This window comes from Podarcis erhardii (genome assembly GCF_964252035.2).
Source record: "Podarcis erhardii genome assembly, chromosome: 4".
Classification (NCBI taxonomy): Eukaryota; Metazoa; Chordata; class Lepidosauria; order Squamata; family Lacertidae; genus Podarcis; species Podarcis erhardii.
In genome coordinates this window covers 74,935,696-74,947,310 of record NC_138508.1, presented here as the reverse complement: position 1 = coordinate 74,947,310, position 11,615 = coordinate 74,935,696, and the positions used below count along the sequence as shown (strand labels likewise).

General features: G+C 42.8%; 1 protein-coding gene and 2 long non-coding RNA genes across 5 annotated transcripts in view; 1 reads left to right on the top strand and 2 right to left on the bottom strand.

Annotated features, from left to right (window-relative positions):
* LOC309340319 overlaps positions 1-10,737 on the bottom strand; it is a 14,448-nt gene extending 3,711 nt beyond the window's left edge. Inside the window, exons 1-4 of one of the 2 annotated variants that reach the window (XR_014155929.1) lie at positions 10,618-10,737; positions 8,350-8,467; positions 8,150-8,255; positions 5,745-5,888 (exon numbers count right to left, since the gene is read on the bottom strand). This is a non-coding gene — a long non-coding RNA (uncharacterized lncRNA). Of the gene's footprint in view, positions 1-5,744; positions 5,889-8,149; positions 8,256-8,349; positions 8,468-10,617 lie in introns of those variants that run through there. The other variant, XR_014155928.1, reaches the window with a different exon arrangement.
* Positions 1-10,813, top strand: part of GABRG3 (gamma-aminobutyric acid type A receptor subunit gamma3) — a 288,481-nt gene extending 277,668 nt beyond the window's left edge. Inside the window, exons 7-10 of one of the 2 annotated variants that reach the window (XM_081858991.1) lie at positions 1,482-1,544; positions 8,293-8,489; positions 9,835-9,864; positions 10,351-10,813. In XM_081858991.1, coding sequence (XP_081715117.1) covers positions 1,482-1,544; positions 8,293-8,489; positions 9,835-9,864; positions 10,351-10,629 — 569 coding nt within the window. In that variant the 3' untranslated portion in view covers positions 10,630-10,813. Of the gene's footprint in view, positions 1-1,391; positions 1,545-8,292; positions 8,490-9,834; positions 9,865-10,350 lie in introns of both variants that reach the window. The other variant, XM_081858990.1, reaches the window with a different exon arrangement.
* The window catches only part of LOC309340325, a 92,427-nt gene that overhangs the window by 12,443 nt on the left and 68,369 nt on the right, over positions 1-11,615 (bottom strand). The window lies entirely within an intron of this gene.

Genomic DNA, 11,615 nt, shown 5'->3' with positions numbered 1-11,615 from the left:
ATTTCACACTTCTGTTGCACTTCATGTAAAGAGCTGCTTTGTCACATAATCAGAAAACACAAATTACATGTATTGCAAAAACTACACTGCAGATTGTCTAAGCCTGGTGGATAAAACTCACTTCCTTTGACAACCTTCTGTTCGGTAATAAGGAATCAAGATTTCGAAATTAAGCCCACTCATTTCAAAGAAAGCTTACTTTCACATGGTCTCTCATCACAATTCTGTTGCGTTAGACTATACTGTTGCACAACCTATTTGAATCGGTTGATTTAAAATTCATTTGCCTCTTAGACATCAGGCTCCAGAGACGATAACAGAAAGCAGCACATAGCAATTTCAGACATAAGGCCTAGGAGTCTGAGCAGACCCCTTTGGGAGTTGCCAATGTGCCCTATGCTACCCATACCATTACAAATACTATACAAATGGTGGCGTTATCTTCAAGGCTACTGTTGGGTGGGGACTGAGGCATACATCTGTTCTGACAGCAGCTTTGGAAGGGCACATCAGTATTTTCCCTTAGGGTCCCAGGTCACATCAAGGACAATATGTACCGGTATATGCCTAACAACTTTAAGTTATTATATTTGTGCTGTACATGTTTCAGATTAAATAAGTTGCCATATTCAAATACAGTGGTACCTCAGATTACATACGCTTCAGGTTACAGACTCCGCTAACCCAGAAATAGTACCTCGGGTTAAGAACTTTGCTTCAGGATGAGAACAGAAATCGTGCAGCAGCGGCGTGGTGGCAGTGGGAGGCCCCATTAGCTAAAATGGTGCTTCAGCTTAAGAACGGACCTCCAAAACAAATTAAGTTCTTAACCCGAGGTACCACTGTAGTTCAAATTAGGGGTGGCTTGCCCATGAAGCGGGATGAGGCAGCCGCTTCGGGCAGCAGATCTGGACCACCTGGGAAGAGTAGTGGATTCACCCTATGCTGCTTCAGCCGCTGCCACCTGCTCTTCCTCTCTACCTGCACCTTTCATTCCCAAGCTGATCTTCACTCCTCTGAACTGGTGGTGGTGCACTGATATTTTGTAGTTTGCCTCAGGTGCCAAAATGTGTTGGGTGTCCCGTTTCAAATGTTAGATTCTGATTAACATAACGTTGATGTCAAATTCAGAGGGAGTTGGGGTTTTTGTAGTAAAAAAAAAATAATTGGGTGTGGGCCCTGGAAAAGTTTGGAAAGTTTGGCTCCCTGGCCCCAGTTGATCTTGCCATCACTGATATAAAGCTATTCTATATTCAAGCACTGTGTCGCCCATGAATGTTAACATTGTAAGTCATTACAGCAATGTTCTCTGTTTCCTTCTTCTTGTGAGCGGACTCCCACTGGATTCTACAAGCCAGTTACCAAATTATACAATTTATTTATTCTTGCAGGTGATTATATAGTCATGACTATATACTTCGATTTAAGTAGAAGAATGGGATACTTCACTATTCAAACATACATTCCCTGTATATTAACAGTTGTCTTATCCTGGGTATCGTTTTGGATTAAAAAGGATGCCACACCAGCAAGAACAGCCCTAGGTAAGTTCTCAGAATTTTTGTGTGTGTCACGGTGGATTTGAATCCTGCCTATGTTCTTTGTCAGTAGAGAAATTCAATCTAATTTCCAGTGAACAATTGCTTCATGGCAAATATATATGTCAGAGAGAGAGACAGGTTGAGAAGGGGGAGGGGGAGAAAGAGACAGCTTGCATCCTGCAAATTTGGACAGTCTGTTCCTGCCTGAGTAGTTTAACCATCAATCCCTCTTCCTAGGGAACTCTGGGGATTGTAGCTTTGTGAGGGGAGTCTTCCTAAAATAAGGTTACCAGGCATCCCAGTTTCCCAGGGACAGTCCCCGGATTTACAAATCAGTCCCCATACAAAAGCCATTGAAGTTGAAAAGTGTCCCTGGATTCATTGAAAAAAATCTTGTAACCTTATCTTTAAAACTCTCAGCACCCTTAACAAACCACAATTTCTAGGACTTTTTAAATAGGGATTTAATAGTATAGTGCAGATTAGAACAGGGTTTCTTGGACTGCAAACTCTATCTTTCTCATTGTTTTTGAAGCACCCTAAGAATTATCATAGGGACGCGGTGGCACTGTGAGTTAAACTACAGAGCCTAGGACTTGCCAATCAGAAGGTCGGCAGTTCGAATCTCCATGACGGGGTGAGCTCCCGTTGCTTGGTCCCTGCTCCTTCCAACCTAGCAGTTCGAAAGCACGTCAAAGTGCAAGTAGATAAATAGGTACCGCTCCGGCGGGAAGATAAACAGTGTTTCCATGTGTTGCTCTGCTTCGCCAGAAGCGGCTTAGTCATGCTGGCCACATGACCCAGAAGCTGTACGCCGGCTCCCTCAGTAAAGCGAGATGAGTGCCGCAACCCCAGTTGGTCACGACTGGACCTAATGGTCAGGAGTCCCTTTACCTTTACCTTTAAGACTTCTCATACAACAGTGAATGGGTATATGACTGGGAGCCCCGTCCCTGGGTGATTGCTACACGATTTATCTAGCATTGTTACTGCTTTCACTGCCCCACACCAGTTCCATGGGCTATCGATACAATCAGTCAATATATTTCATACATCTATGGGAAAGGGCATTGCATTTTGGGTAACTTAAAATGGCAGGCAGCCACCACAGGTGGGAGCTGAGTTGGCTCCCCTTCAAAAGTGGTACACAGGCTTCTAGCAGATAGGCAATGAATGGCAGTGTGGCCAGGCTGGGTCAGTGAAGGGACCATTCAGGCACACAGGTCCCTTGACCAGGGACCAGTCTGGCCCAGTGCTAGTGCCAGACCTAGTTCAAAGTACCGTGGGACATGCAAAATGATGGTCACACTCACACAAACCCAAAATCCAAACCTTAGAAGAAAATGAAGTATTGTCACTGCTAATGGTGAGTTCAACCCCCTCCCCCAAGAAAACGTTGGAGAATTTCTTCTCCCCCTAGGGAAATCTCCCACTGGTAAAAACGTCCCCACAATTTCTTTGCCCACAGATAGGGCACACCTCTAGTTTGGATTTGTTGTGGTTAACTATGCAGATGTATAGGTGTAGTCTCCTCCTTATGATAAGACATGGTCCAGGTTATTAATCCAAGCTGCTAGGACTACCATTGCAAGGTATCCTGAATGCAATGTTCTAAGAACAAGTCCACACAGGCAGATGTGAATGAATGGGGCATGGCGATAGATCCAACACAACAGGCAGAACTTTCAAATACTGCATCTCACCTCAAAGCACAATGAATGAGGTTTTTTTCAATTCATCTACTCAGCTGTGAGTCATCAAACAATGAGAAATCAAAGTGAACCAACCCCAAGAGATTGGTCATGGTGAGGGAGATCAAGCAGATGGGAAAGGAATCCTGGTGCCCTTTATTACTTTACTGAAGAGGTCGCGCTGTGAAAAGCACTACTATTGTTGTAGCGTGAAGTTATTAGGGGCAGTAGAAGGAGGACTCTGGACTGACTCAGAGCTCCTTTTCATTAACAGCGATGGCAGAGTAGTTACTGCATTTGGGTAACTGTGAGAAACCGGAGCCACAAGCAGACACAAATTTGATGTCATGCAATTTTGATTCTGCACAAATCCCGAACCAATTGGTCCCAAACCAATTGCCCTTTCACATGGCCAGAAAGCACCACTATGCATACACAGAGTTCTGTATGCACACACAACCATTATGCAACCACTCATGGCAGTTCACAAGCCCTGTACCTGGCTTACCAAATCTTTCATCTGCTCTACCAATGTCTAAGGGACACGGTTGGCGCTGTGAGTTAAACCACAGAGCCTAGGACTTGCCGATCAGAAGGTCGGCGGTTTGAATCCCCGCGACGGGGTGAGCTCCCGTTCCTCGGTCCCTGCTCCTGCCAACCTAGCAGTTCGAAAGCACGTCAAAGTGCAAGTAGATAAATAGATGGGAAGGTAAACAGCGTTTCCGTGCGCTGCTCTGGTTCGCCAGAAGTGGCTTAGTCATGCTGGCCACATGTCCTGGAAGCTGTACGCCAGCTCCCTCGGCCAATAAAGCGATATAAGCGCCGCAACCCCAGAGTCCACCCCGACTGGACCTAATGGTCAGGGGTCCCTTTACCTTTACCTTTTACCAATGTCTAGCTTGAATGCAACCATCCAGTAAGCCCCCACTGTTCCCAGTTTCTCCTCCTGCTGCTCATGCTTGCCTCTCCTTCCTGCAAAAGACCATTTTTTGGTGGGGGAGGAATTCTTCCAGATAACATTAATATCCCACACGAACAATTTCCCCCACTTATTAGAAAATCCAATATATGCAGATGGAGATTCTGCCTCCCTGTGGCTGCATCTTATCTGCAAAACAGTAAATCGGGGTGACTTCATATGTGATCTTCAGATGTCTACTGGGCTATAGTCAGGGGTGATGGGAGCTGTCATTCATAATATAAAAATGATCAAAGGGTAAAAAAAAATCACACAGGAGGAACAGATTTAAAAATGCAGCCATCAGATAGCAACAAAAGTATAGCATCTGTAGTGTATGTCATGGGTTTTATTTCAAGGTAAAGAAGTAGAACATGTGACGTTCCAGATGATGCTAAACAACGATGCCCATCAGCCCCAGCCAGTATGACCAATGGGCAGGAGGGATGGGAACTGTAATCCAACAATTTCTGGAGGAATTCTGGTTATCTACCCCCATCAAAGACACTGATTTTCCAAGGGCTGCTAGTGTAATACGTATGCAAAAAATGCCACACACACACAGTTCAGCATACATATGCATGTCATATTGGCTTACTTCTGGGTAATTACAGAATTGCATGCTTATGCCCCATATAAAGCATGTTTCACAGATAGAAAAAGGAGAAGAGTTGTGTAACACTATCGAGGGACAAATATTAAAACTTTGCTATTGCCACTACTGTAGTATTGAAGAGGGGGGATGAGAAACAGGCATTGCCAGTGCTCCCCCCCTAAAAATGTTTAGGGGTACTCTTATTTTCCTACTCATATTGAAATACTGCCCCACTATGGGGCCAAACTTAGATCCACAAAATGTTTAGGGGTATGTGTACCTCTGCACCCCCCCCCGAAAAAACCCACTGGGCATTGCTAAATTTCTGCGTGTGCCCCCCCTACCCACTTTAGATTAGGCATAGATGTGGAAATGAGAAATGATTGGGCACAGCTGTGAATAATATTTCTCTATCAAAAGTGTGATGAAATGATGACAGAGCATGCTCTTGAATTAGATTTCCACAATGCTCGATTTTCTATGGGAGAACAAAGATCGTGTAAATGTCAAGTGGTTTTTAGCAGGCAGCAAAGTCCTCTGGCCCTGGCTTTCCACAAGCAGCTTGCTTATCACTGCAAACCTCTGTTATCAGTCTGATCAAAGGGAAGCATGGGTTAGAAGTTTAATCAGAGGATACTATTATCTTTTAAACATTTGAATGGTCAAGGGGAAACGAGGAGGTTAGGAGATATTTGGCTGCAGAGGTGCAAGTCAGAATTCAAGGCTGCCCCGGGGGAGATATCTGCAGCAGATTTGTGGGACAGGGTAACGTCCTGGTTATCAAGATCCCATCCTCATCCAACAGCAGATATGTTAGCCATTAGGTCTTGGAAATCTTTTTGTAAGGAAATGTGCACTCTTCTTGTCCTGTTGACCTGAGTCAATAGATGAGATTTGAAACCTGGATTGAAATAGGGTCACCACATAATGAATCGCAAACTTCAACACTGATATTTGTGCAAAAATCCAGACAGCATCTTGAGAACATTGCAGGCGAGGCTTGCATGCACACCCCTTCCCATCTCCAGTTCTGTCTTTTGCATGTTCAGGTGAATGTCTGAATCCAGCTTGAAGTGTTGAAGCCCTTGCTGTCTGACTTCCCCCTGCCTCAAGACAGTAGGAAAGGGGAGGTTGCTAGGGTGGGTTGCAGAATCAGGGTGAACACAGTCCTGCTCACCCTACTGAGATCAGCTGTGGACAGGGTTGTGTTCACCCCAGTCCTGCTCTGAAGCATTTGATCAGGGGTCCTCATGCTTGCATGTGCCCTTAACTGATCACTTGAGGCATCCTTTCCTGTGTGTGGCCTGAATCAAGTCACTGTATCTTTATTCCCCATCTGTAAAACAAGAGTGAGAACAGCATGGTTCCCGGGATCTGTGGGATGGCACACTAACCAATTAGTATCAGTAGCCAAAAACACATCTACATGAAACTGACAGATAGGGATGAATCAGATCGTCTATGTATGTATTGATTATTGCATGTCAAGATGGCACGCATGGTTCTCTTTCTTCCCATGTTATCCTCACAAGAACCATGTGAGGTAACCTAGGCTGAGAGACTGTTCTTGGCCCAAGGTCATGTGGTGAGTTCCACAGCTGAATGGGGATCTGAACCCTGGTCTGCCTAGTTCTAGTCCTAGCGCTAGTCCAGCGGTTCCCATCCTTTTCCAAGGCAACACCCCTTGGCTCCATAAACTCATCCCCAGTGCCCCCTAACCTGCCTATAAAAAGCATTGTTCAAAATGGCGAACGGAATGAACCACTAAGGAAGATAATAAAACAAGAACATTCAAAACAGTAGCAATTATTTGCACATTTGCTCAAAATCCAGTTGAAACTATTTTGTTTGATTAATTCCACAAAGCTGGTGAACTTGAACCAGTGATTCCAACTTTTTGAAGTCTAATAGTCATCTCCTGTGCCCCACTGCCCCCCCCCCTTGGCTTTCAGTGCTCCCACCACCCCCAGGGGGCAGTTCTGCCCACTTGGGGAGCCACTATTCGAGTCCAATACTCTAAGCACAACACTATGTGGTGTAATCCTGTACATACCCACTCAAAAGTAGGTCCCATTAAGTTCAGTGGAGCTTATTCCTGGGCAAATAGGGATAGAATGGCAGTCTAAAGGTCTTCTATTCAAGCACCCATCCACTACTCCACTGTGGTCAGTTTCAGGCGAGCTTTTTTTAAAGGACAGCCATCAGTTCTGTTTGTTTCATAGTTGGGCATTTATTTAAGTCTGAAAGTGGAAACCCTCCCAGGCGAAATAGTAAAGAGTGCCTGATTCCAAAAATACATTTGTTTACAGTACTGCCAAAGGCTACCTGCTGAAAACATCCTTATGCCTCTATATCATTAATGTTAATTAGACAGAATGAATAGAGAGTCTCAGTGGGCCAAAAGCTCCCTGGGTGTAACTCCTATTAACCTCAGTTGAGATACATCAGAGAGAATTTTCGCTCAGTGAAATTAATTAGTGAAAATACCAGTGCTCTTGGCAGCTGCTCTTGGTGGTATGAAGAGAGGGCTTTATCCCCTTCAGCAAAGGTCTTAGTATGTGGTGCGTTTTATGATGAAATAATGAAGATAATCAGAAAGTGGATAGGGAGTGGGGGAGAGAAATGGAAAATATGGTAATTCACTTTATCTGGAGCTCTCAAATGATTTGATGAAGGTATAATTCTACAGTATATGATACCTTGAGATGTTTGGCATATGTCAGAAGCAAGCAACATAAGACATGTGGGATGTACCTGATCTGCTGAGGCTTTCCACCAGAAAACCACCTGTTGCTCTTTTTCTGTTTTAGTAACAGTGTAGCACCCACCCATTGGAATAAACAGTTTTTCCAGTGGAACCACAAGAGTTCAGAAACCTGCTTTTTCTGTGCCTCCCCCTCTTCTGTTGAATAGCACTGCTGTTGAGATATCTGCGGGGGCCACTATTTGTACTGTCTGGAAACAATTGAAGACACTTTCCCCAAGTTGACAGGCTTCCCAAGCTATATAAATGAGCCTTTGCTATGAATGTCCACTTGTTCTAGTTTTAGGCTTGTTTAAATATATTTGCTGTTTCATGGTTTTTAACTGTTTCTAATTATCTTACGTGCAAATCGCCTTGAGATGGTGGCTTAGGCAGCGACTGATAAATCAACAGTTATAGCAATCAATCGTTTGTAATCCAGCCGCACAATTTAGACTGCGCAGATTGATTGGAAAGCCAATCAAAAAATGACCTTTGCTTAAAAGTGGCACTGATTGTTTAAACAGAAAGGGGCAAATCCCTCCATTCTGTTCTGTTTTGGCTCCACACTGATCTGCTTTTCTTTTCTTTTCTTTACACACACACACAAAGAAGTCCTACCAAACTATATTGCGACTTGTGAAGCCCATGAAGAATGGAGTCATCTTTCTTCAAAGAGGGAACAATAATTGAATCACAGTTCTGTTCTGCATCTGGGTGTGTTTTCCTTTCAAAAACATGAAAAGACATGCTTTCATTTGCAGGTATCACCACCGTATTAACCATGACCACTCTCAGCACCATTGCAAGAAACTCCTTACCCCGTGTGTCCTACGTCACTGCCATGGACCTCTTTGTGACTGTGTGCTTCTTATTTGTGTTTGCCGCTCTGATGGAATATGCCACCCTCAACTACTACTCGAGTTGCAGGAAGCCACACTGCACAAAGAAGAAAAAGTCGGTAAGATGAGGTGGGGGAAGTGGGGAACCAAACTTCTGAATTAACAGATGTTGAGTGGTATCCAACGTTTTCACTCCTCTGCGACATACAGGAAATATTCAGATGCAGGAAATATTATGCAATTTTCCAAATTATTATGATAGTACTTCTGTTTTCCAATGTTCCTTTAACCTGTTGCATTATGGAAATGTGGATTTTTGACTGATATGCTAGCAGGTCACATCAAATTTCATTTGCACCAGTGAGTGTTCTGTGACACAACTATGAGCATCACTGAACATTAGAAACCAGGGCAGAAGGTTGGCATGGAAGTGTCACTCCACTTGTTGGTATAATAACAACTTGCGCAATTCCCAGAGTGGTTTAACAGTCAATACCTCTTTCTGAGGAACGCTGGAGAAGTGTAGCTCTGTGAGGCAAACAGAGGTCTCCTAACGACTCTCAAGACCTTTAGGAAACTACAGTCCCCAGAATTCTTTGGGGGGAATCTATGTCTGCTTTAAGTGGCACCACAGCTCTTTAAAAGGTGTGAAAGTGGCCCAAGAGAAGAATTGGAATACGGATTGCAACACAGTAGAACAGACTTTCCCTCCAGATGTTTTGATCTACAACTCCTATCCTCCCTTGGCCATGTTGACCGGTGTGGATGAGAGCTGTAGTCCAGAACAACTGGCGGGCATAAAGTTGGTCAAATGTGGCAATTTTTCTATTCACAAGAGCATAGAAGCTCTCTCTTCTGCTTTACACAGACCATATTGAAATTTTACAATTCCTACGGTTTTGTAGCCTTGGCTATATATATATATAACAAACAAAAAGGTATTGTGATCTCTTTTTTTCCCTCTAAGTCACAGGGGAAGGGTTAATATGTGCCTTTGCCTCCAGGCAGGACATTAATATGTAAAAGTTTCAAGTAGCTCAGTGATGTATTCATCCTTCTCTGAAGTAGTGATATATATATTTTCTTTAATGTTTTAATGCCATGGATGAATCATGGGGAGCACCCCCATGTCATTAAACATAACAGCCTGATTCATGACCTGTGAATCCCATTGATTTTAAATTAAGCTCACATTTTATTGCTTCCCGTTGAAACCCATGGAAGTGAAAAGAGCTTAATTTGGGCTGGATCTTGCCCACAGACAGGATCTGGACAATTCAGTTTCAATACAGAATGTGAGGATCTTAGACGAAGATCCTCACATTCTATATCAAAACTTCCCTCCTCGTTAATATTTGAGAAACTGGCAAAAATGGTATAAACGTTTACACCATATAATGTGTATTCTAGTCGTGTCATTTCTTCTGAGTTTTTCTTCTTATTCTCTGATTTCTTTTACTTGAGCTACCTGATGTCAGTTTCGGGCACATGATGGTGAGTACGGTTTTTAAACCTCTTTTTAAAAAATTAATACAGCCTAAAATGTTGCTATGAATGGAAATATTTCTTTCTGCTTTCTTCTTCCCCTGAGCTTTATGAATGCAAACTGAAATCAAACTGAAGTAAATAAATGCTTCACCTTCATGCTTCTTTATACTTTGCCTTAATACAAAAACACAAGTTTTGATTCAACAAAAAGAATGTGTCTATTAACCTTAAGACTTTAGTTGTTAGTATTTGGCGCTAGCCCGCTGTGCGGCTTTTCACCATGCAGAGTTTATCAATGAAAGCTATGGACATGGTACAGTTAAGCTGTACCATTCCTTCCTGAATGCTGAAGTGGTACAGTCCTAGGGGGGTGTCTGTACTCCATGATTTCTCTGCTGGTCTAGACCAGCCCAAAGTATCTGCATGCCAAAACTCTGATGTCCCTCTAGTAGCCAAGGTACTATCTCTTCTGTCCTCTCTTTCCCCCCCTAGAACTATTCTGTGCTAGAGATGAGGCCTCCTCCTACAGTCATCGCATTGAATAATGCCATGTACTGGCAAGAATTTGAAGACAATTGTATCTATGAATGTCTGGATGGAAAGGACTGCCAGAGCTTTTTCTGCTGTTACGAAGAATGTAAATCCGGTTCATGGCGGAAAGGAAGGATACACATAGACATCTTAGAACTAGACTCTTATTCAAGGGTCTTCTTCCCTACATCATTCCTGCTGTTTAACTTGGTGTACTGGGTTGGATACCTCTATCTCTAGAAATGGTGAAGGAAACTGTGTTTTCACACTTCTTAGGGATGGAGAACATGTGGAAGATAAGGACCTGGCCAGTGTCATCGCACAGAGTAAAGGTCACCTTACGCTTTGTCATCAGAGAAAGAGAAGATTTTATTTACACCTTTGCCTGAAAAAAAACAACAAAATAAAATATTCATTTCAAGTATGAGATTATTATTATTATTATTATTTTGCTAAGTACACCAGACACTATTGTATAACAAATGTTTATTTATTGTTCCTACATAATGGAGGATTTGCTGGTGTGTTTTTTTCCTGGGTTACCACTTGCTATGTAGCGTTCCGGCAAGAAGGCTGAAGACAAGTACTCATTGATACATTATTCCCACCAACTTTAAAATACATTCTGGGAGCAAATGTTTATTGGTGTGGACTATCTATGATGTTCATTGAAAAGCCACTGGTATTCGTTTCATGGGATTTATAATATTTCTGTCTTGGTTTTAATTTGAGGTTTTTTTAAAAAAAAAAATGTATGATTGAATTGAAACCTAAACATTTGCTTCTCATGAATATAGAGGTGTTGGTGTTACTAATGTAGCACCGCTTTAATACAAGTTGTGAAATTAATCTGACTGGTCGAACACTGCAGGAAATTATTTCTAGAATAACGTACTTGAATCTTGATAAGGCTTAGCTTGTTTATGGTAGTATAGCAGATTGTAGCTGATTGGGTGTACGGTTCACTATATAATAGCACTAGGAGGATGTGATTAATTGCAGGCTACCATTAAGTTTCTTCCATACATTAGAGTTTCTTTATCATGGATATTTAGGAGTGAGGGAAAGCTACTGATCCATCCTGTTTTGTTTTATTCTGCCCGTGCAGAATAAAACTCATGTACCTCAGAGTGCAATTCTATACCTGAGTTATGCTAGCTGACTGGACTTAGGAAGTGGCAAAAACACCACTCTGACAGTGGAGATGACGTCACACCAACAGATGA